At 39.9% G+C, this 21,481-nt stretch overlaps 1 protein-coding gene across 2 annotated transcripts in view; it reads right to left on the bottom strand.

Moving 5' to 3' along the window:
* The window catches only part of LZTFL1 (leucine zipper transcription factor-like 1), a 101,780-nt gene that overhangs the window by 15,707 nt on the left and 64,592 nt on the right, over positions 1-21,481 (bottom strand). The window contains exon 1 of one of the 2 annotated variants that reach the window (XM_011981084.1): positions 2,586-2,774. The exons of the other annotated variant lie outside the window; for it this stretch is intronic. Coding sequence (XP_011836474.1) covers positions 2,586-2,588 — 3 coding nt within the window. The 5' untranslated portion in view covers positions 2,589-2,774. Of the gene's footprint in view, positions 1-2,585; positions 2,775-21,481 lie in introns of those variants that run through there. 2 annotated transcript variants of the gene reach the window in all.

Here is a 21,481-nt window from a genome sequence, read left to right as displayed (position 1 = left end):
TCCCAAACTCTCTTACCCTGTTTCCCAGGATTCTACTAAATGAACACTCGACTTTAGCCACACTAGTCTGTTCATCAGTCCTGAAACATGACTTAAAATTTCCTGCCTTGACTTCCACTCATGTTACTCTGATCCTAAAGTATCTCTCTCCATTCCTATTCAAGAATCTGAATCCTACCCAGTGGTGTGATGGTAAGTATTTAACAGCAGGTTTTCTAGGTAGGGGGGGCCTGATTTGTAGCATTGCTGATTTCCATGGCATAAATACTTCCATCATGGCTGATTTCAAGCCACTAATATAATGTCACTGAACGAAGAGGTGAGAAGAAATGCATAAAATTGGCTCTCAGCAGTCAGTACACACATGCTCCACATCACTGAATTCCTACCCACCCTTCACGGCCTAACCTGTTTTACCTACTCTGTGCCACCTCCCAATATGCCCTCAGTAACTCTATAGATATGCCTTCCTCTAAAAGCTAGCATATATAATCTCTGCTACTTCTTTGGTACGGTCATAGGCTGATTACTACCTTGTATTATTGATTATCTTTTTTTTTCAGGTTTTGCTCCTCCAAGTAGATTGTAAACTCTATGAGGGCATGAATCATTTCTTATAATGCACAACACCTAGCATAGTGCCTTGTGCCAGCAGGTGGCCAGTTCCTGTCTGTTCATTCCTTTCCCTCCTTTCAAGGAAAGTTAAGACTGTCCTAGGATCAAGAAGGAAAAATTACTCAAACTGAGAAGGGTAAATGACAGAAAACTTTCTTTAAAATGGATTGGAATGAAGAAAGGGGGTAAAAGTGGACAGCTGAGTTCAAAAGGAAAAATAGCATCAGCCTAGAAAACGGCTATTCACAAACCTTTACTTCCACACATATATGTATCTATGTCAAACCATTAGAGAGGAAATGCAATAGGTAGATGTGTGGTATAACAGACAAAGCACTGGATTAGAAACCAGGTTTAGTTCTAGCTATGCAACTATCTACCTTGGTAACAGTCTGTTACCAAGTCACTTAACCTCAATGACATTAGTTTTACTATCTGCTAAATGAGAGGTAGATATGATGATCAGTCCTAAAATGGTTAGAAACAATGGGAGGTATCCAAGTGGGGAAGTCAGAATTTGTTTGAATTTTGTTGTAGAAATATTCTGTTAAAATAATAATAAAAAGAGCTGAAAACATATAGCAAGAAATACTGCCAGAGGATTGCCAAGCTAGTGTCTTGAAATTGTACCATAAATTGTGTATGTGTGTTTAGGCGGAAGGAGATAGAAGAGGAGTGGGTAAAGTACCAGAAATGGTTCCCTGTTCTTAACTATGCCCACAAATCCATATACAATTTAAGAGAAGTACAAGGAGGAAACTGTAATGATAAAAATGAGCATACTTTAATAATACGTATCAGATACTGAATGCTTAATATTTTCGCAGGTACTGCGCTATTTATTTTATACGCATCATCTTATCATATTAACAGCCTTGTGTAGTTATTATCTGCAATTTACTAATGAAGAACCTGAGCCTGATTCCAAAGCCTCAGTTGTTAATTGATGGAAAGGGATGACAGAAGATAGAACAGGAAGAGATATCAATTTTTTTGTGATTTGTTTTCAACGTATTCTCTTGATATTTTAGGGAAATCAAGAGAATGAGTGGAGAGGGTCTAAACTCAAGAAGGGGAGGGAACAATCCGTTTAGTTCACAGGAGTCTTCTCAGCTCCCAGACAGCGCTTGGAACACGCTGTCTAAACAGAAATTTTGGTTGCTGAGGTATTTCAGTAGCCATTTCAGGTGGTGCTCTCAACCCTGGTTTCATCCGTTTTCCTGAACACTTCAGTGCTGTGCACTGTTCTGAGTAGGACTGATATTTAAGATGGCATGCTTATTCGCTAGAGGGATTAATGGTCTTTTTTGAGCAAGCCAAAACAAAGGAAATGTCACCCAAATTCCTCAGCTGTAAAATAGGGTTCTGGGATTCTTAAAGTCACATCCACATCAGAAAGTTGGATTTCAATCACACAGAAAGCTGGATTCGTTCTCCCTGCTCCTCTGGTTAACATGCGTGTGTGTGTGTGCGTGTGTAAACTTGGAGCTTCTTGAAATTGAGAACTCTGAGCTTGTGTTAACGTGTGTGTGTATAAACTTGGAGCTTCTTGAAATTGAGTGAGAACCCTGCGTATGTGTTAATGTGTGTGTGTGCGTAAACCTGGAGGTTCTTGAAATTGAGTGAGAACCCTGCCCCGCACCTTAGGCCGGCAGCAGTTTCCTCTAGTTCTCTTCACCTGCCACCTAAGACTTGACTTGGCTCCGCCCCGCCCCCAGGCAAGCGAGAGAAACCAAGCGACGCGGCTGGGCTGCTGGGAAAAGGCTTCACCCAGGATTACCCCAGAAGGGCTTGGGCTGCGGTTAACCGAACCTCTCGCGCCCGGTGCAGCCTCCCTTTCTCAGGGAGACTGAGGAGCGGCCAGACCCAACTAGGCCACGTAATCATTCCGGGCCCACCCGCTCAGTGTCTCCAGTCCCGGCCGCGCTCTCTCCTGGGCGCGGTGCGGCTCCTGAGGGCCGGCTACTCACCATGGCGGCAGGCGGCAGGCGGCAGGCGGCAGCCTAAAGGAACGCGAGTGGCCAGGCGGTGGCCCGCCAAGTCTGGGATAGCCGAGGATAGCTGGACCACAGAAGACGGGGAGGGAGGGTAGGTTGTTTAGAAGCCTCTGGTTGCTAACGGAAACCGAGGCACGTGGACTGCAATCATGCATTTTCATTGGTCCTGAGGATCACGCGACAGGAAGTATTGCGTAACCGGTTGACTGCCACCTGCGCATTGGCTTCCAGGGCCGGAAGTCCCACCTTTTTGTGCCACGTTCACCTTTGGGAGCTGAGTGCCGTTGCAGAAGGTAACCGGAGGGCTGTGCTTCCTGGAGCTACCTGGGGCCGCCACCGCGCTTGCGCGCTTCGGGGCATCGGCTTATGGATTGTTGGGAAGTTCTCATCCAAAACTTCCTGTGGCCTAGGCGACCCCAAGGGTGCAATGGACATCCCAGACCTTTCAGTGGTCTCATAGGGCGCGGCTCAGACATATTTTTTTTCAGGAGTTCCTACCTGAGCATCAGGGTGGCTGAGACAGGCCAACAACACCAACGCCTGCAGATTCTCAAGTACAGCTTCAAACGACCCCTCCCTACGACTCCGCCCGTTATTATTACTGTTGTCGTTGTTGTTATTATCTTCTCTTATATTTCTAGTTAAAAGTCTCTAGCAACCTTTTCCCATTAAAAAAAAAAAAATGCAAAAAGCATGGGTTTTCTCCAAGAGCAGTGAATTTCAAAAGGTTCCATATGCCTGGAACCACTATGGAAGCTTGTTGAGCAAATTCCTGGGCCTCATCTCCAGAAATTCTGATTCACAAGTCTAACTTGGGTCCTTGGGATCTGCGGTTTTTAACCGATGTTCCAGGAGTGATCACAGATCAGGACCACTCTTAGAAACGCTGGCTTGGAAGGACAAGAGTAGGATGAGATCTATTATTGCAAATACCAGGGACTCAGAGTCCTTCACTCAGATGATCCAGAGGTGATGTGCAGGCATTTGCCCACAGAAGGATCTCAAGCCTTGGGTCAAGAACAGTAAGCAAGGTTCTCCTGTGTGTCACCTGGAGCACTCCAAGGCATGGAAGGATGGCCTGGAGGCAGTGGCGTGGGTATGCCCAACTTCACCTTTGGCTAGGCTCCCTATCCTTGGCACTGCAATGGCATTTGGGCAGAATCCCTGTCTTCTTGCAAGATTCCTAAGGGCAGATTCTCTCAACCCTGCATATTAACCCCTTCCAAGCTCAGTTAAACTTCCCCTTTACCATCCCACCTCCCCATTTCTGTTTGGTGAGTGTCGTTGAATTTGATAACAATGGTTGCCACTATTTAGTGCCTATTATGAGCTATTAATAGACACATTCCATTCCAGTAGTTAATCCTCATAATACTTGGTTCTTTCCTCTGTAGACATTCGTTGTGTTCACATAGTGAGAGGGTCACTTTACAAGGTGTTGTGGGTGTGAGATGAAGTTCACAAAAACTTTTATGACTGATCAGTAAACAAAGTCGTTCATCAGTTCGCATTGCTGAAAAGCTCGTTTATTTTCTCACAGGCCAAATCCTGTGCTTGCGAAGTGTTATTAATTCAGGGGAAGGAAAGGAGTGTGTGTATAATGCAAATATTACATTTGTGGTTTGGGGATTTTTAAAGTTGTTCTGCAAAACTCCATCAGCTGGTTATTGTAATATAAAATTCTGCTTTAATCTAAAATCTTCCATACCAAGGAGATTATCACCGTTAGCCAATCTACCCAACAGAGTTGAATGTTGTTACATAAGCTGTCTAACTAGTGACAGCAAATGTGAACATGTATTTTTGGTCTTAAAGTAATGAATTTGGCTCATGAAAAGGCTGAACTTGTACTTCAGGTTGTTTACTAGTGTGGGTTGGTCACCAAAGCAAACAATTCGAGCCGTGAGGGAGAACAGCTCCACCCTACTTTACTAGTGATCTTCTTAGGCTCTGTTTTTATTTTTTTTTAATTGCTGTGACAGTTTTTTAAAATGCGTATATGTGTGAGTGTATGTGTGTGTGTGAATCTGGAGGGAGGTACACAAGTCCATTTTGTACCTTTTAGCAGTGTTCAACATAAATAAAATGAAGATAAATTTTTTGTATATTATTATGAAATGAGACTCTTATAACTTTATAAGTTACCAGTCATAATACTAGGACCACCAATTTCAGGGTGTTTGCAACCTAGACTTGGCAAAAGGAGGAATGGGAAGCTGATCATGGCCTCCTCAGGGATGTCAACAGATTCACTCATTCTGCCACTATTTACAGAACCCCTGTTGTGTGCAAAGTTCTGTGGCCATGATAGTGAGTCTGGGTAAAAAATCTGAGGGGGAAATCTGAGGGAAGAAGTGGAGGGACTCAGAAAGCCCCAGCTGCCCCCACACTATAAATTTTTGGGGGGTGTGGGGGGACTACGGTGAGGCTTTACTTAAGTAGAAACAGGAAATGAAGAAAATGATTAAGTAAAAAAAATATATATAAGTGATACACAGAAAATGTAAAAATCTTGAAGGTTATATGGGAAAGAGAAAAGTTTGAGAAATACCGAACTGGTAGTAGGTGGAAAATAGGGGAAATCATTTAGGAGATTATTCTTAAGAAGACAGAATCTTTGCAGCATGACTTCTTGCATGAAATTCTACCATACAAGTTCTCTTCAACTTCCCCATCTTGCCACATCTTGGCTACTGAGAAAGTAGCCAAGATCTTGTAGAAGAGAATGGCCAAGATTAAAGGGCTCTTTACAGGAGATATAGCATTTGAGTAGGCCTGCAGTAGGCAAGAGGCTATTTTCTGTTGCTTTCAAAATACCTTAATGATCGGCAGAGTATTGGAGAGTGCTGACAAATTAAATTAGTGAAATCACTATCACATGCATTAAAGGAGGTCAAACGAGGAAGTGGTTCACCATAAAACACAACTCCCTGGAAGAATGTGTGGATGTTGGCAATTACTTAGCCCGAATTATAGATTAGTTTCACTGATAATCTCAATGCATTAACAACACCCCAAAGGGAACAAACACCAAAACCATCAAAAGGAGAAGCCTACCTCAACAAATGTTGAGAATTGGTTGTGGGGAATACCTTCTTGTAGAGTACAAGAAAAATTATAAAGATGATGATATGCACCAAATCCTCTTTCCATACTCCCTTATGCATATACATTTCAGTTAAACCCACAAGTTCAGTCTGTACATTCAGCAGCTGTTAATGGGAAGCTGGACTCGCAAGACACAATGGGGAAGGGAGCAATGAACAAGATGGGATTGGTCTCTTTCAAAAATGGGCTTATAATCAAGTCAAGGGAGAATTCAAACTTGCAGAATAATTTCAAAGCAGACAGTTAGTAGTAGGGTAGTTCAGAGAGGGTGCGAGATAGTTCACTTCTGTTGAGACTGGAGAGGAGAGATTTAGAAAAGTTTTCCAGAAGGCAGTGGAATTTGGGTTAGGTTTTAACAGGAGTGTGGAAAAGTTGTGGGTGAGTGTGATGATTGTGAAATTGAGAGTTGTCCTGAACAGGGAACCCAAATTTTCATCAGGTGCTGCAGTAGAAGTGTCCAGAGATGTACATTTAGATTTATTATTATTACAAGTGGCAAACTACAAAAAGAGATATACTGACAGCTTATACAAGGGTGGAGCACCTTTAAGAAGAGTGTCTTATTCAGAAATGTGGATCTTCCTAGATCTGTGGTCTTCAATAAATGTTTCCCTGGACTGTTGTCAATGTAAGGGTATTCACCGATTGCATTTCATCATAGAAAATGGAAACAAAAAATCAAATTTGCTCAGGAAGTTTTGCCTACAAAGCCAGGGCTGTGTAGTCCTATTGGAAGAGCTGAATAGCCTAGTGCAAGCTGTGTTCATGACTGGAAGTTTTCTCAGTGAGATGGATAAATAATATATGAAAAATAAAGTGAACTCAAACGGAAATGTCATTCTTAGCCAACTTATATGAGTTTGTTTTCCCCACTACTATATTGCAAGCTCCTTGAAGGAAGAAATATTGATTATATAATAACATAGTATGGCTGGCCTTTAATAAGCTCTGAGCTATGCTTGCAAAATTGAATTGGAGATAAACAGGAACATCTCAACAAACATTTGTGAATTCCTACTGGGTTCCAGATACTGTGTTTGTGGGTTGCTTTTGGCCCCGGACATGCCCTCTTTTAGAAAGCATATCATAAGGCAGCAGACATATTCAGCTATCCCTATTTCCCATGTTAAATGTAACTTTGAGGTGATTTATATAACTTTTAGGAGTTTCTGAGAATGAATTATTTAGTTCTCATGACTTAACCCTTGTGTTTTTATATAACTACTGATTGAATTCTAGTTGACTTAATGCTACATTTTGAAGACATCCCATAAAACAATTACTAATTTATAGGTTTCTTTTTATATTTTGAGCCCAAGCATTTACAGTTGTTCCTTGAACAACACAAGGGATAGTGCTGTGGACCCCATGCACGGTCAAAAATCCACATATAACTTTTGACTCCCCTGAAAGTGAACTACTAATAGACTGCTGTTGACTGGAATCTTTACCAATAACATAAATAGTTCATGAGCATATATTATGCATTATATGTATTATATACTATATTCTTTCAGTAAAGTAAGCTAGAGAAAAGAAAATACTAGAAAATCATCAGGAAGAGAAAATATATTTACTATTCATTAAGTGGAAGTGGATCATCATAAAAGTCTTCATTTTGAATAGGTTGAGGAGGAAGAGGAAGCAGAGAGGTTGGTCTTACTGTCTCAGGGGTGGCAGAGGAGAAAGAGTTGGAGGAGGTGGAAGGGGAGTCAGGAGAGAAAGCACACTTAGTGTAACTTTATGGACATACATAATTTCCATCTGACTTTTTATTTTTTGTTTATCTAAAAATGTTTTTATATGGTACCAGTCCTTTCACCATTTGCGTGTTTCAGTGCCTGTATAATAGAAAGGTCCATGTCATAAAAGAAGTTAAAATCAGTCTTGGATAATTGAAACCCTTCTTCCAGATTGTCTAATGTCAATGTATTTTCTGGCACTACTTCTACGTCTTATCATTTGTTACTGGTTCAGAAGCACTCATCTCCATCAACTTGTGTTCAGCTAATTCATCTGGTGTGGTGTCTATTAGCTCTTAAATCTTTCTCCAAGGGTCATACCTTGAAACCCTTTGCCCCCATTCTTATTTTGCATATCTACAATCTCTTTCATGGTTTCCTTGTTTGGCTCATGCACAACATCCAGACACAGTTTTCTCCAGCAGGAATTTATTGTTTCGGGGTTGATGGCTTTCACGGCTTTTCCTGTAGCAATGACGACATCTTCAGTGGTGTGTAATCTTTCCAGACCTTCATGATGTTCTCTCTGCTGGCATTCTCCTCCATAGCATTGACAATCCTTTCCATAAAGAATCATGTGCAATGAGCCTTAAAGGTCCTTATGACCCCAATCTAGAGGCTGAATTAGAGACATTGTGTTTGGGGGCAAGTAGACCACTTCAACACCTTTGACTTGGAACTCATGGGGTTTTGGTAGCCAGGGGCATTGTCCAATAAAAAAGGAAACTTTAAAAGTCAGTCCCTTACTGGAAAAGTACTTCCTGACTTCATGGACAAAAGCATTGATGGAACTAATCCAGAATAAGGGTGCTTGTTGTGCATGTCTTCTTCTTGTACAACCAAAAGATTGGCAGCCGGTGTTCACCTTTTTCCTTCAATGCTCAGAGATTGCAGCTTTATAGACAAGAACAGTCCTGATAATAAACCTCACTGCATTTGCACAAAACAGTGGAGTTAGATAATCCTTTCCTATTATATTTTGGTGCTCATTTCTTTTCCTTAAGAATAAATGTCCTTTGTGGTATCTTTTTTCCCAGAATGGGGGTATTTTCATCTGCATTAAAAACCTGTTTAGGCAGCTATCCTTTCTCCTCAATAATTTTCTTAGTGGTGTCTTGAAACTCACCTACTGCCTCTTAGTTGGCAGAAGCTGCTTCTCTCATTATCTTGATATTTTTAAAGCCAAACCTCTTTCTAAAATTATCGACCCATTCTTTGCTGGCACTAAATTCTCTGACTTTAGATCCTTTGTCTTTCTTTTTCTCTAAGTTTTCATATATGACTTAACTTTTTCTCAAACTATATTAGAGATGCCTTTTTTAGAGCAATCCTACACTCACATGAAAGCTGCATTTTTAATACAAGGTTAAAAGGTAGTTCACCAAAAGTACAAGGTTTTTGCAGCAACTGGAGTAGATGCAGTGACGCCTTCATGAATTTCCTTTTCTTCTTTTTTACAGTGGTCCTTATGCTGGAGGGCAGCTGCAGCCGCACACCTAAATCTGTGGTACATATCAAGTAATTCAACTTTTTCTTGTAATATCATGACTTTATGTTGTTTACTGGGAGTACTTCCAGCATCATTAGTGACACTTTGTATGAGTCCTATGATGTTATTTAAGGCTTACAGTATTGCACTACACACAAAATTTGCAAGAACTGCTGGAGATCACTTTTTACTATGATACATAATTTACTGGAGAGATGAACTGCTCAGGTGGAGATAATTAACCTCATAGATACTTTAAGCTGATACTTGAAACATTTGAACTCATTGCAATAGCAACAAGAGGTGGCTACAAAATTATTACAGTAGTACAAAGTGTGCTACAGTTAATTATATGCAGTTATGATTTAATACTGCATCTTTATGTTTGTTTACATTTCTCTCTGCTGTGAATGATGCCATGTGTTCTCTAAGTATTTCTGTGCATAAGTTTTGATAAATTTTATGTTTTTGTAATAGATTTGTGTATATTTTAGGGTAGTGAATTATAAAATAGACCAGTCTGTACATATATTTTATGCATTAATTAAAATCCTAATTTTTTGATATTTCTTTGAGTTTTTTCAAATAGTCAAAAATCTCCAAAATTTTTTCCAATATATTAATCGAAAAATATCCATGTATAAGCAGACCTACACAGTTCAAACCCATGTTGTTCAGGTGCAACTGTGTATTTCTGATTTCAAGCATTTTTATAGGCCATCGGTCCTGTGTCTAAAGTGCCTATTGGTCGTTAGGAGAACAAAGATGAAGCAAAGTCCCTGCTCTCAAGGATGCTATCCATCCAGCAGGACAGACAGACCCATTAGAGAATCATGTCATGTCCATATAATGTAGTCACCTTTTAGGAAACCAGGCAAGGAGCACTTAGCTCAATGTAGGGTTTCAGGGAAAGCGTTGAGGAAAATCCCTGAATTGAATCTTCAGGGATTAGCAAATGTTAGCCTGGGAAAAGCAAGGTAGAAAGGACAGAGGGAACGTAGCAAACTCGGGCACAGTTTGCTGTGAAACAGCCCAGCGTGTGGATTCCTTACAAACCCCAAGAGATTAAATGTTAGATGAGCATCTACTTTTAGAAGCCAATGTTGCCAAAATGTCACTGCTTTGCTAAAAATATTAAGTAGAAAACAAATGACCTGGACAGGGAAAAAAATAACTGAACACACTAAAATCCAGGGTGATATAAAGAAAACTTTCATATCTGGTCTACTGCTATCATTGAAGCTAAGACACCAATCTAAGGGACTAGTGTTAAGCTAATTGGAGAATGTCTTTCTAGGAATGGAGGGAATTTATCTGACTTCCACCCGGTCAGCCTGCAAAACTAACCCACGTACAGGGTTAGCAGAAACGTGGTAGGAATATCTTCATTAAATCATCCACAAATAAGACTGTGGAGAGTAACTTTGAACAGCTAACATACACGGAGCTGATATTTTTCATGTATACAAATGAAGATAAACGGTTCCCAGTTGTTCTTATGTGATATAATTTGGTTTTATTTTAAAACAGTGAGACTGAATATAAACCAGAAGACAACATGAACTTAAATATCTGCATGTATAAGACAGAAAAAATTTGCATTTTAAGAGACTTAATGTATGAATTTCTATAATTGATTTTGCGTAAGAGAAACCATCAAAACCATGGAGATAGTTGTTTTTACTAGGATCGCTGTCGTATCCACATAAGAAGGTTGTGTTTGTGTGTTGAGAGATTTTTCCATGTGCCTGTTGTATTTGTTACTTAGAATTTACAATATTGTGAAAACTTTCCCCTTCAAAATGGATATATGTTTTAAAACCTTCTACAATGTGAGTAATTATAGTTTAATTGATTGCATATTTACTGTGTTCCAGTAACACATGTTTTGTGTCTAACATGCTATGTTTAATCCTCAAACAGCCTCATGAGATGCATACTATGATTACTCTTATTTGTGAAGGGAGAGAATGGAGGCTAAGTGAATGTAGGTGACTTTTACAAGGTCATGTAGTGAGTTGATGGAAGAACATGCATGAGTATGCGGAGGCTACCAGACAAATACACAGTCTCCCCAGTCCCTGCAGAATGGAGGGACTTGATTGTCTCACTCTCACACCTCCTCCCAGCAGCATCATCATGGAGAGGCACCAGTACACCTTCACTGGAAAGCTCCATGTGGACCATTCCTTCCTTCTATCCATTCTCGGATACCCTGATTCCTAATTCCCTTGATCCACATTCAATCATTTCAGTGTCCCCAAATTGCCTAATAGAAATCCTAATCAACACTTTTCCTCTCCAGCTTCCAGTGAATGTCTTATGGGATTCACAATATATTTCTTGATGTCCTGAGATCATCAGCTTTTTCCTTGAAGACTCCTCACCAAAGAGAAAGTTTCCTTTTCTCCACCCTCCCCCTCCCAACACTTGTACTTGTGGGTGGGTGGTAGTCTGTGCATGCTTCACAGTCACCTCCTGACCCTTGAGTGAAGCACCTCTCAACCAGCCCTCCCTCAATGAAGCTCTTGTTTCTTGCTCTGCTGCTCCTTCTTCTCCATCAACCCTTCAGTATCCAGATCATTCACTCATTCAAGCATACTCAATCAGGCCTTGGGATTTCTGCAGGTGACCTGCAGAATAACTCCACCCTGTCTTGCCATCCCTGATGGATGACCCACATAGCACCCCTTTGTCGTGACTCTACCTGCTGTTCTTCAGAAACCTTTAGCTCCACTTTACTTCAGCACCTGTCTGCTCCCCACACCCCATCATAGCCAGCAGCTGTTCCATGCCTTGCTGAAATTTTGAACTCGGAAATGCTCCTCGCTAATCATTACCAACTCTCTGACTATTGCTCTAACTCTCTCACTGCCCTTAAACCTTGCCTCTAACTTGATTTAGCTTTTTTTTTTTTTGAGATGGAGTCTAGTTTTGTCACCCAGGCTGGAGTGCAGTGGCGTGATCTCGGCTCACTGCAACCTCTGCCTCCTGGGTTCAAACGATTCTCCTGCTTCAGCTTCCTGAGTAGCTGGGATTACAGGGGCCCACCACTACGCCCAGCTCAGTTTTGTATTTTTAGTAGAGACAGGGTTTCACTGCATTGGCCAGGCTGGTCTCAAACTCCTGACCTTGTGATCCGCCCGCCTGGGCCTCCCAAAGTGCTGGGATTACAAGAGTGAGCTACCACTCCTGGCCAGCTGTGATCTTTGAAACTTCTATTTTCTTCTGGCCCATGAGTCCTTTTCTTTGACTCATTTCTCTTTGGTCTCAAGTCACAGCCTTCGTGCGATCCTTTAACCCTGAGAAGTTTCTATTTCTCACCAGATGACTCAATTTTAACATACTGATGGATTCCAACCTTAAATTTTTCCTGGCCAGGTACGGTGGCTCACAACTGTAATCCCAGCACTTTGGGAGGCTGAGGCGGGAGGATAGCTTGAGCCTAGGAAGTGAAGGGTGCAGTGAGCCATGATCGCACCACTGCATTCCAGCCTGGGTGACCCTGTCTCTCTCTCTCTTTTTTTTTTTTTTGTTCTTGTTCCCAAACTAGAAAAGTCACGTAACCAACTGTATTGGCTTCATAAAAACTTTTTGACATTTTTACCCCCAATTTTCTCTGGGCTTTTTAGATGCTTGGACATTGTGGGTCAGCTCCTGCTCCACTCCACCCAAGTGGCTGTCTCCTAAAGCTTTCCTAGTCCTCACACGTTCATCTCCCCCACTTCTCTTAAATCTTAACATATGATTCTCCTGCTACTTTTCTAGAAGGGAAGTTCCCTTAATATCCCTAACCTTCTGCTCAAAGAAAGTACTTTTATCTATAAGCAAGGACATATTTAAAGAGTATTAACACCCAGTAGTGTCTGGGGCATGAGGAAAAAGGCACTCTTAAAAACTGTTGGTAGGAGGATAAACTAGTATGATGTTTTTTGGAGGACAATCTGGAATTTCATCAAAACTGAAAATGTACACACCCTTTAAGTCAGCAATTTGCCTTCACTTCTAAGAATTTATTTAAGAAACAACAAGACCACAAAGGTGTATGTACAGAGATGTTTACAGCAGCTTTTTCTGTGGTAAAAAGTCTTGAGACAGTTTAAATGATCCTCTTATGGGGGAATGACTAAATCAATTATGGAGCAATGAAAGAGTAGTTTTCTGTAGCTGTCAAAAGAACAAGGAAGAATCCATGTGCACAGACATGGAAAGATTTCCATAACATATAGTGAAAACAAAAAAAGTCAAGTTGGAGAATAGTAAGATCCCATTTTTATAAACACACATACACGCAAATTTGGAAAGGTAAAGCAATAAATTCCTCACATCAAAATGTGGGAAGAGGTGCTAGAGTGGCAGCAGGGATGGGAGGTGGTTGATCCCTACTTTATATATGTCCATAACCTGAATTTATTTATTAAGCAAACAGGCATCACTTTTACAGTTTAATGATGAAAAGAGAAAACAAAAGGTAATACAAAAGCCCCTTTTGTCACTTTTTCCATTGTTTTATGTGCTCACCCCAATCAAGGTACCTTCTCTCTAAGAGCCAGTACTCATTTCTGTTCTCTTTGAATCAGAAGTTAGGCGGACATTTCAGGCCATGAGACCTAGATGGAAACCACTCAAAGGAACATGCCCTTTCCTCTTCAAACACTGTTACCAACATTCAGATATTTTCATTTTGGTTGCAGCCCACTATTTTTAGCTTTTTCTTCTTTTTATTTTTCTCCAGATGGCTGAAGATACCCAGGCCTTTCACATTGAAGGTGGGGTAGGTGGAACAGAAGGAAGGGCTTTACTTGTGGTTGATTAGTTGTTTCATAACCCTTTGCATGAGCTTTCTTTGAGCAGGCATGCTTAGCTTTGGTAAGGACCTGTCAAAATTTCTTTGATTTGAATTAGATGCACTGGGCAGGTCCCATTCAGATATTTAATAGTAAAATTAAACAGAAAGTCACCATATATTTTTTGAGGGACACAAAGGTACATCATGTAGGAATATTATGAACATTAGGCTCACTTTCTTGCTACACTAGGGGAAACATCTTTTTTGAGGCAAGGTGCATAGAAATTTTGGTGTGACTTACTTTGAGAGCAATGATTATCATTCATAGTTTACTATTTACTCTTTTCACAGATATAGAGAGCAAAATTATTAAACATGTAATAAGTGTCATGGGGCTACAAAGAGATTCTAAGCTCTCATCTTTTCCTGTAGGACACCCATGTATTTTCTTCTCTTCTTGCTCTACTGATTCGCAAGAACTCTTGTCCAAGGTTAACTAGATCTAGTTCTCATCTAAGCCCTTCTACCTCTGCTAGGACCAAGCTCCATCAATTATCCCTTAAGATTTTTCTTTTTGGCTTCTATATCTTCATCTTCTTCCCTTTTCTTTGATCCTTCCTCAGTTTAAAGTTATTCTCAAGTCTCCTCCACATTAAAAAATAAAACAATGACAAACCATAAACAATGATAAACCATAAACAATGCTAAACTAACCCTTTCTTTGTCCACACCTTTTCTATAGTCAGCTGCCCTAACCTCCTCCTCCTGTTTATTGCTAAACTCCTCCAGAGAGTGGCCTCTGTTGACTTCTTGCACTTCATCTGTCATTCACTCGCATTTTGGCTTTCTCTCCTCCTCCCTACTGAAACAGACTTCTCAAAAGCCATCCAATGAGCTAATGGCTGCCAAATCGAATGCCTTATCTCAGGTCTGCACCATTTTGCACTATGGACACCTCCTCTTCTACAGTTTCCTGGGCTTTTGCTACTCTGCCCTCTCCTTTCTATAGTTTCTTGTTGTCCATGTTTGGCTCCTCTGCTGCACACCCCTGAAAATTGGTATCCCTTGAAATTTCTCCTCAGCTGCTTTGTCTTACCATGTATCCCCCTTGGCTGTGTAATTCCATTCATTTCCAGGGTTTCATCTGTCGCATCTGAGGATGACCATCGAATGTGCATCTCCGGCTGGGCGTGGTGGCTCACGCCTGTAATCTCAGCACGTTGGGATGCCAAGGCAGGTGGATCACCTGAGGTTGGGAGTTCTAGACCAGCCTGACCAACAAGGAGGAACCCTGTTTCTGCTAAAAATACAAAATTGGCCGGGTGTGGTGGCGCATGCCTGTAATCACAGCTACTCAGGAGGCTGAGGCAGGAGAATCGCTTGAACCTGGGAGACGGAGGTTGCAATGAGCCGAGATGGTGCCACTGCACTCTAGCCTGGACAACAAGAGTGAAACTCTGTCTCAAAAAAAAAATCTGCATCTCCAACCACACTTCTCATTTGCATTCCCAATTTATATTTGCAGGAACTTACAGGTATTCTCCAAGTGGAATTCTCAAAAACTATTTATATTCAACACATCTAAAGAGAACTCGTAATCCACAAGAGTGTCTTGGTCTCATTCTACCACTAACCATTTTATCACTATCTGCCAATGAGATGATTCAGAGTTGTTTATGAGTTCTCCTCTCTCTCCTGCTGCTTCCAGCACCTCCTAGGATTACATCTGAAATAACTCAAAATCATCACCATTCCCTTCTTTATACTACTCTCCTCATCCCATTCATCTAATCTGAAGTAATAATTTTAAAAAACCAGTAACAACCGCCACCAAAACATAATTATAATATGTCAGACGCACTTGTCAACTTACAGGGCTTTCTCCTACCGGAACTTAGCCCAGCTTCTTGGAAAAGTCACCGAAGGGTGGATATGGTACAAATTGATGGATTTTCTCTGCCTTCCCCAGAAAATGAGAGTTCAAGTTAAAAATTAAGTCGTGTCTTAAAAAATCAAAGGGATATGATGAACATAAATGCAAAAATACTCAATAAAATACTGGCAAACCAAATCCAGCAGCACATCAAAAAGCTTATCCACCACCATCAAGTTGACTTCATCCCCATGATGCAAGGCTGGTTCAACATATGCAAATCAACGAATGTAATCCATCACATAAACAGAACTAAAGACAAAAACCACATGATTATCTCAATAGAGGCAGAAAAGGCCTTTGATAAAATTCAACATCCCTTCACATTAAAAACTCTCAATAAACTAGGTATTGATGGAATGTACCTCAAAATAATAACAGCCATTTATGACAAACCCACAGCCAGTATCATACTGAATGGGCAAAAGCTGAAACTGTTCCCCTTGAAAACTAGCACAAAACAAGGATGCCCTCTCTTACCACCCTTATTCAACATAGTATTGGAAGTCCTGGCCAGGGCAATCAGGCAAGAGAAAGACATAAAGCGTATTCAAATAGCAAGAGAGGAAGTCAAACTGTCTCTGTTTGCACATGACATGATCCTATACCTAGAAAACCCCACAGTCTCATCCCAAAAGCTTTTTAAGCTGATAAGCAAATTCAGCAAAGTCTCAGGATACAAAATCAATGTGCAAAAATCACAAACATTTCTATACACCAAAAATAGAGAGCCAAATCATGAATGGATTCCCATTCACAACTGCTACAAAGAGAATAAAATACCTAGGAATACAGAAAACAAGGGAAGTGAAGGACCTCTTCAAGGAGAACTACAAACCACTGCTCAAGGAAATCAGAGAGGACACAAACAAATGAAAAAATACTCCATGCTTATGGATAGGAAGAATCAATATGGTGAAAATGGCCATACTGTCCAAAGTAATTTATAGATTCAGTGCTATTCCCGTTAAGCTACAATTGACATGCTTCACAGAATTAGAAAAAAAAAAATTTTAAATTCATATAGAACCAAAAAAGAGTCCATATAGCCAAGATAATCCTAGGCAAAAAGAACAAAGCTGGAGGCTTTCAAACTATACTACAAGGCTACAGTAACCAAAACAGCATGGTACAAAACCAGACACAGAGACCAATGGAACAGAATAGAGATCTCAGAATAAGACTGCACACATACAACCATCTGATCTTTAACAAACCTGATAAAAACAAGCAATGGGAAAAGGATTCCCTGTTTAATAAATGTGCTAAGAAAACTGGCTAGCCATATGCAGAAAATTGAAACTAAACCCCTTCCTTACACCTTATAGAAAAATTAACTCAAGATGGATTAAAGACTTAAATGTAAAACCAAAAACTATAAAAACTCTAGCAGAAAATCTAGGCAATACCATTCAGGACATAAGCATAGGCAAAGATTTCATGATGAAAACGTCAAAAGCAACCACAACAAAAGCAAAAATTGACAAATGGGATATAATTAAAGAGCTTCTGCACAACAAAAGAAACTATCATCAGAGTGAACAGACAACCTACAAAATGGGAGAAAATTTTTTTCAATCTATCCATGTAACAATGGTCTAATATCCAAAATGTGCAAGGAACTTAAATACATTTACAAGACCAAAAAAAAATTAAAAAGTGGGCAAAAGACACGAACAGACGTGTCTCAAAAGAAGACATTTATGTAGCCAACAAACATATGAAAAAAGCTCAACATTATCATTAGAGAAATCCAAATCAAAACCACAATGAGATACCATCTCATGCCAGTCAGAATGGTGATTATTAAAAAGTGAGGAAACAACAGATGCTGGCAAGGCTGTGGAGAAATAGGAACACTTTTACACTTTGGTTGGAGTGTAAATTAGTTCAATCATTGTAGAAGACAGTGTGGCAATTCCTCAAAGACCTAGAATGAGAAATGCCATTTGACCCAGCAATCCCACTACTGGGTATATACCCAAAGGAATAGAAATCATTCTATGATAAAGATACATGCATGTGTATGTTCATTGTAGCACTATTCACAATAGCAAAGACACAGACTCAACCTAAATGCTCATCAATGATAGAGTGGATAAAGAAAATGTGGCACATATATACCATGGAATACTATGCAGCCATAAAAAGGAACAAGTTAATGTCCTTTATAGCGATATGGATGGAGCTGGAAGCTGTTATCTTCAGCAAACTGACACAGAAACAGAAAACTAAACATTGCATGTTCTCACTTGTAAGTGGGAACTGAATAATGAGAACACAACACACACTGGGGCCTGTTGGGGGTTGGGGGCAGGGAGAGCATCAGGATAAATAGCTAATGCATGTGAGGCGTAATACCTAGGTGATGGGTTGATAAGTGCAGCAAACCACCACGACACATGTTTACCTATGTAACAAACCTGCACGTCCCAGGACTTTAAATTAAATTAAATTTAAAAATAAAAGGGATGTTTTCCTCATACCTGACTTTTTGGACTGTTATACCAACCTAGGAGTTAATCACATTGACGAAATTGCCTAATAGACTAAAACTGAATTTTAAATATTTGAAGTAAACATTTTTAAAACCTGCTAGAGATGTCGTTGGACAAATAGGCCAAAAGACAACTTTTAAAAGTAGATCTTATCCTTTGGAGAAGTTTTGGGTCCAAAACAAGATTGAGAGGAAGGTAGAGAGATTTCTCATAAACCTTCTGTTTCCACATATGCCTCCCACTCCTTATTATCAGCATCCCCCCACCAGAGTGGTACACGTGTTACAACTAATGAACTGTATTGACAAGTCATTATCACCCCAAGTCCGTAGTTTATTTGTTTTTGGTTTTCATTGCTGCTATGTAAGGAAAAAAAAGTGTTCTGTGATTTTTCAAGTTGGTTAGTCATAATGATCATTTTATAAAGGAAATTGCTGGTTTTAATGTCTGCTAATTTTGTGTTTTTCTTAAGAAATGAATTAAATCAATTTACCATAATTTTAAAAAAGTCTTTCCAGGATCTCACTCCTTTACACATTCAATTTTCAAGAAGAAAAATACTATCTATATCCCTTTCCAAGAACAGTAAATAAGTATATGAATAGTAGATTAAAAATAAATGCTACCATACTTGGCTTTTTTTAACAGCTGTCGGGGTGTATTATCAAGAAAAAGCGTCTTATGCTTCACAAGATTATTTTGTGTTGCTCTTCCTTACTCTGAAAAATTCTACAAGGCTTATACTTATAAATACTGTAGCCAGAATGGGAATTAACGCTTCAATATGAACTCCAAGGTCAAGGGAAAATCTGGAGGACTAGTGTACAGGAACGCTGGAGTAAGTATGGTGACACAGAAACAGTCAAAGTGACAGGTACTGAGCTGAATAATACATACTTATGTTTTTACCCAGTGTCATGGAAATAATTTATTTTATCCCTAATATATTTTTTATCATTTGTTAAAGTTAAAATCACATGCCATATTTTGTAAACTGTACTCATATGCTCTATAAACTACAGAATGAAAAATGAGCAACCTCAATGCTTTACAAATGGAAATCCTGAGAAAATAAGAAGCTATAGACACAACTGTTTTGAAAGTGCCTTTGTTTAGATCCAAAAGAGAAAGATAGAGAATTTTGTTAAATCTGAACTTGTGTCTCACTGCCAAAAGGTTGAGTCTGTCTTTATTAAAAAGAGCAAAGAGTTTTCCAGTGATGTCATATTAAAAATATAATTCTAAGAATTGTTGACTTGAACCTTGAGGATACAAATATTTGTTACGAGATGTTTGCCACAGAAATCGGTGTTTGTTCACTTAAAGTTGTAAATTGTGGTTTTCAGAGGAAATTGATTTTATGTACTTACTTTGTGATTAATGCACTCACTGTGAACTCTGGACTCTAGGGAACTCTCCAAGAAATAGGGACATAGTTGGAGGTATTGCTCAGTTATTTCACGGGTAAAAGTAAAAATGGCTCTGACAGTAGAATCTAAAAACAAAAGGCAGGATTTCTATTCTCCTGGATGGTGCTCATTGATGATACACAACATGTGAGGCAGAAATGGGAACTAATCTCTTCCTGTTTTTAAAAATTTGCTACGCAGAGATAATTTTCATGTAATAATGAACTTAAAAGTCTGGTCTAAATATTCTACTCCATTCGTATCTAGCAGAAGGACATCTGACTCTCCCAGGCTTGAGTGCAGTGGTGAGATAATAGCTCCCTGAAGCCTCTAACTCCCGGCCTGAAGTGATCCTCCTGCCGCACCCTCCCAGGTAGCTGGGACTATAGGCACGAGCCATGGTGCCTGACTATTTTGTTGTTGTTGTTGTAGAGACAGAGTCTCCCTATTTTGCCCATGCTGGTTTCAAACTTCTGGGCTCAATTGATCCTCCCACCTTGGCCTCCCAAAATACTGTGATTACAGATGTGAGCCACTGAATATGGCCTATGCTGGTACTTTCACTAACAAAAAAAAACGCCTGCCACCTCGCCCGGCTAGTTTTTTGTATTTTTTAGTAGAGACGGGGTTTCACCGTGTTAGCCAGGATGGTCTTGATCTCCTGACCTCGTGATCCGCCCGTCTCGGCCTCCCAAAGTGCTGGGATTACAGGCTTGAGCCACCGCGCCCGGCCAGTTTTCTCATTTTCAAATGACAAAAAAGCAATGAATGAATGAAAGCGGATCTTTCCCAGAGAATATTACGTAGCTTTTTTTTTTTTTTTTTTTTGGAGGCAGAGTCTTGCTCTGTCACCCAGGCTGGCATGCAGTGGCATGATCTTGGCTCACTGCAACCTCCGCCTCCCAAGTTAAAGCAATTCTCATACCTCAGCCTCCCAAGCAGCTGGGATTACAGGCTCCCACCACCACACCCGGCTAATTTTTGTATTTTAAGTAGAGACAGAGTTTCACCATGTTGGCCAGGCTAGTCCTGAACTCCTGACCTCAAGTGGTCCGCCCATATATAGCAGTCTTAATAATGTACAGAACTGAAATAAAATTCACTTCATTTTTGAAAAATAAGAATTTGGGAAATTTGAAATAGAATGGCATTAATTTTATATTAATCATAGAATGCAACTCTAATAGTGTCTAATGATCACAGTATGATGACCAGACATTGTAATTTTAAGGGAGAGAAAAAGAAAAATTTAATGTAGATTTTAACATGTATACTTCTTGGACACGGAGGTGGAAGGATGGTTTGAGCCTGGAAGGTGGATGTTGCAGTGAGCTGGGATTGCACCACTGCACTCCATCCTGGCTGACAGAGCCAGACACTGTCTCAATAAATACATAAATAAATAAATAAGTAAAAATAAAGTAAAATGTATACTTGCAAGAATTTTTCTTTTTCAAGAAATTATGCCACGAGAAGAGCGTGTGCCCATGAGTCTATATAAGGGTGTATGTGCATATAGGCATGTGCAAGAATGTGTGTGTGTGTGTATGTGTGTGTGTTAGTTGGGAAGAACAGCAGTGAAAAGGAACGCACTTTGGAATCCTAAGGTAATTCAGATGGTGAATGGACATTTATCTCATAAATGCTTTTGTTTTTTGGTAGGTGATGAAAATAATAACACCAGCAAATGTGAAAAACCTGCTTTTCTCTTAATATGATTGTGAGGTTCCCTTTGTAAAGCAAGCTTTTGTTTGCCTAAAATTAATCTCTTGTTAATTTAGATTTTGTCAAAATAATTAGGCCAGGCTCGTATGCTTCAGTATGAGGCCACCATGTGACAGAGCACATGGAACGTGCAGAGTCATCTCGAAAAACGAATGATGAAGACAGGACAGGCTCTG

The sequence above is a fragment of the Mandrillus leucophaeus genome, unplaced genomic scaffold, assembly GCF_000951045.1.
Source record: "Mandrillus leucophaeus isolate KB7577 unplaced genomic scaffold, Mleu.le_1.0 Scaffold22, whole genome shotgun sequence".
Classification (NCBI taxonomy): domain Eukaryota; kingdom Metazoa; phylum Chordata; class Mammalia; order Primates; family Cercopithecidae; genus Mandrillus; species Mandrillus leucophaeus.
This window is presented reverse-complemented; position numbering and strand designations above follow the sequence as displayed.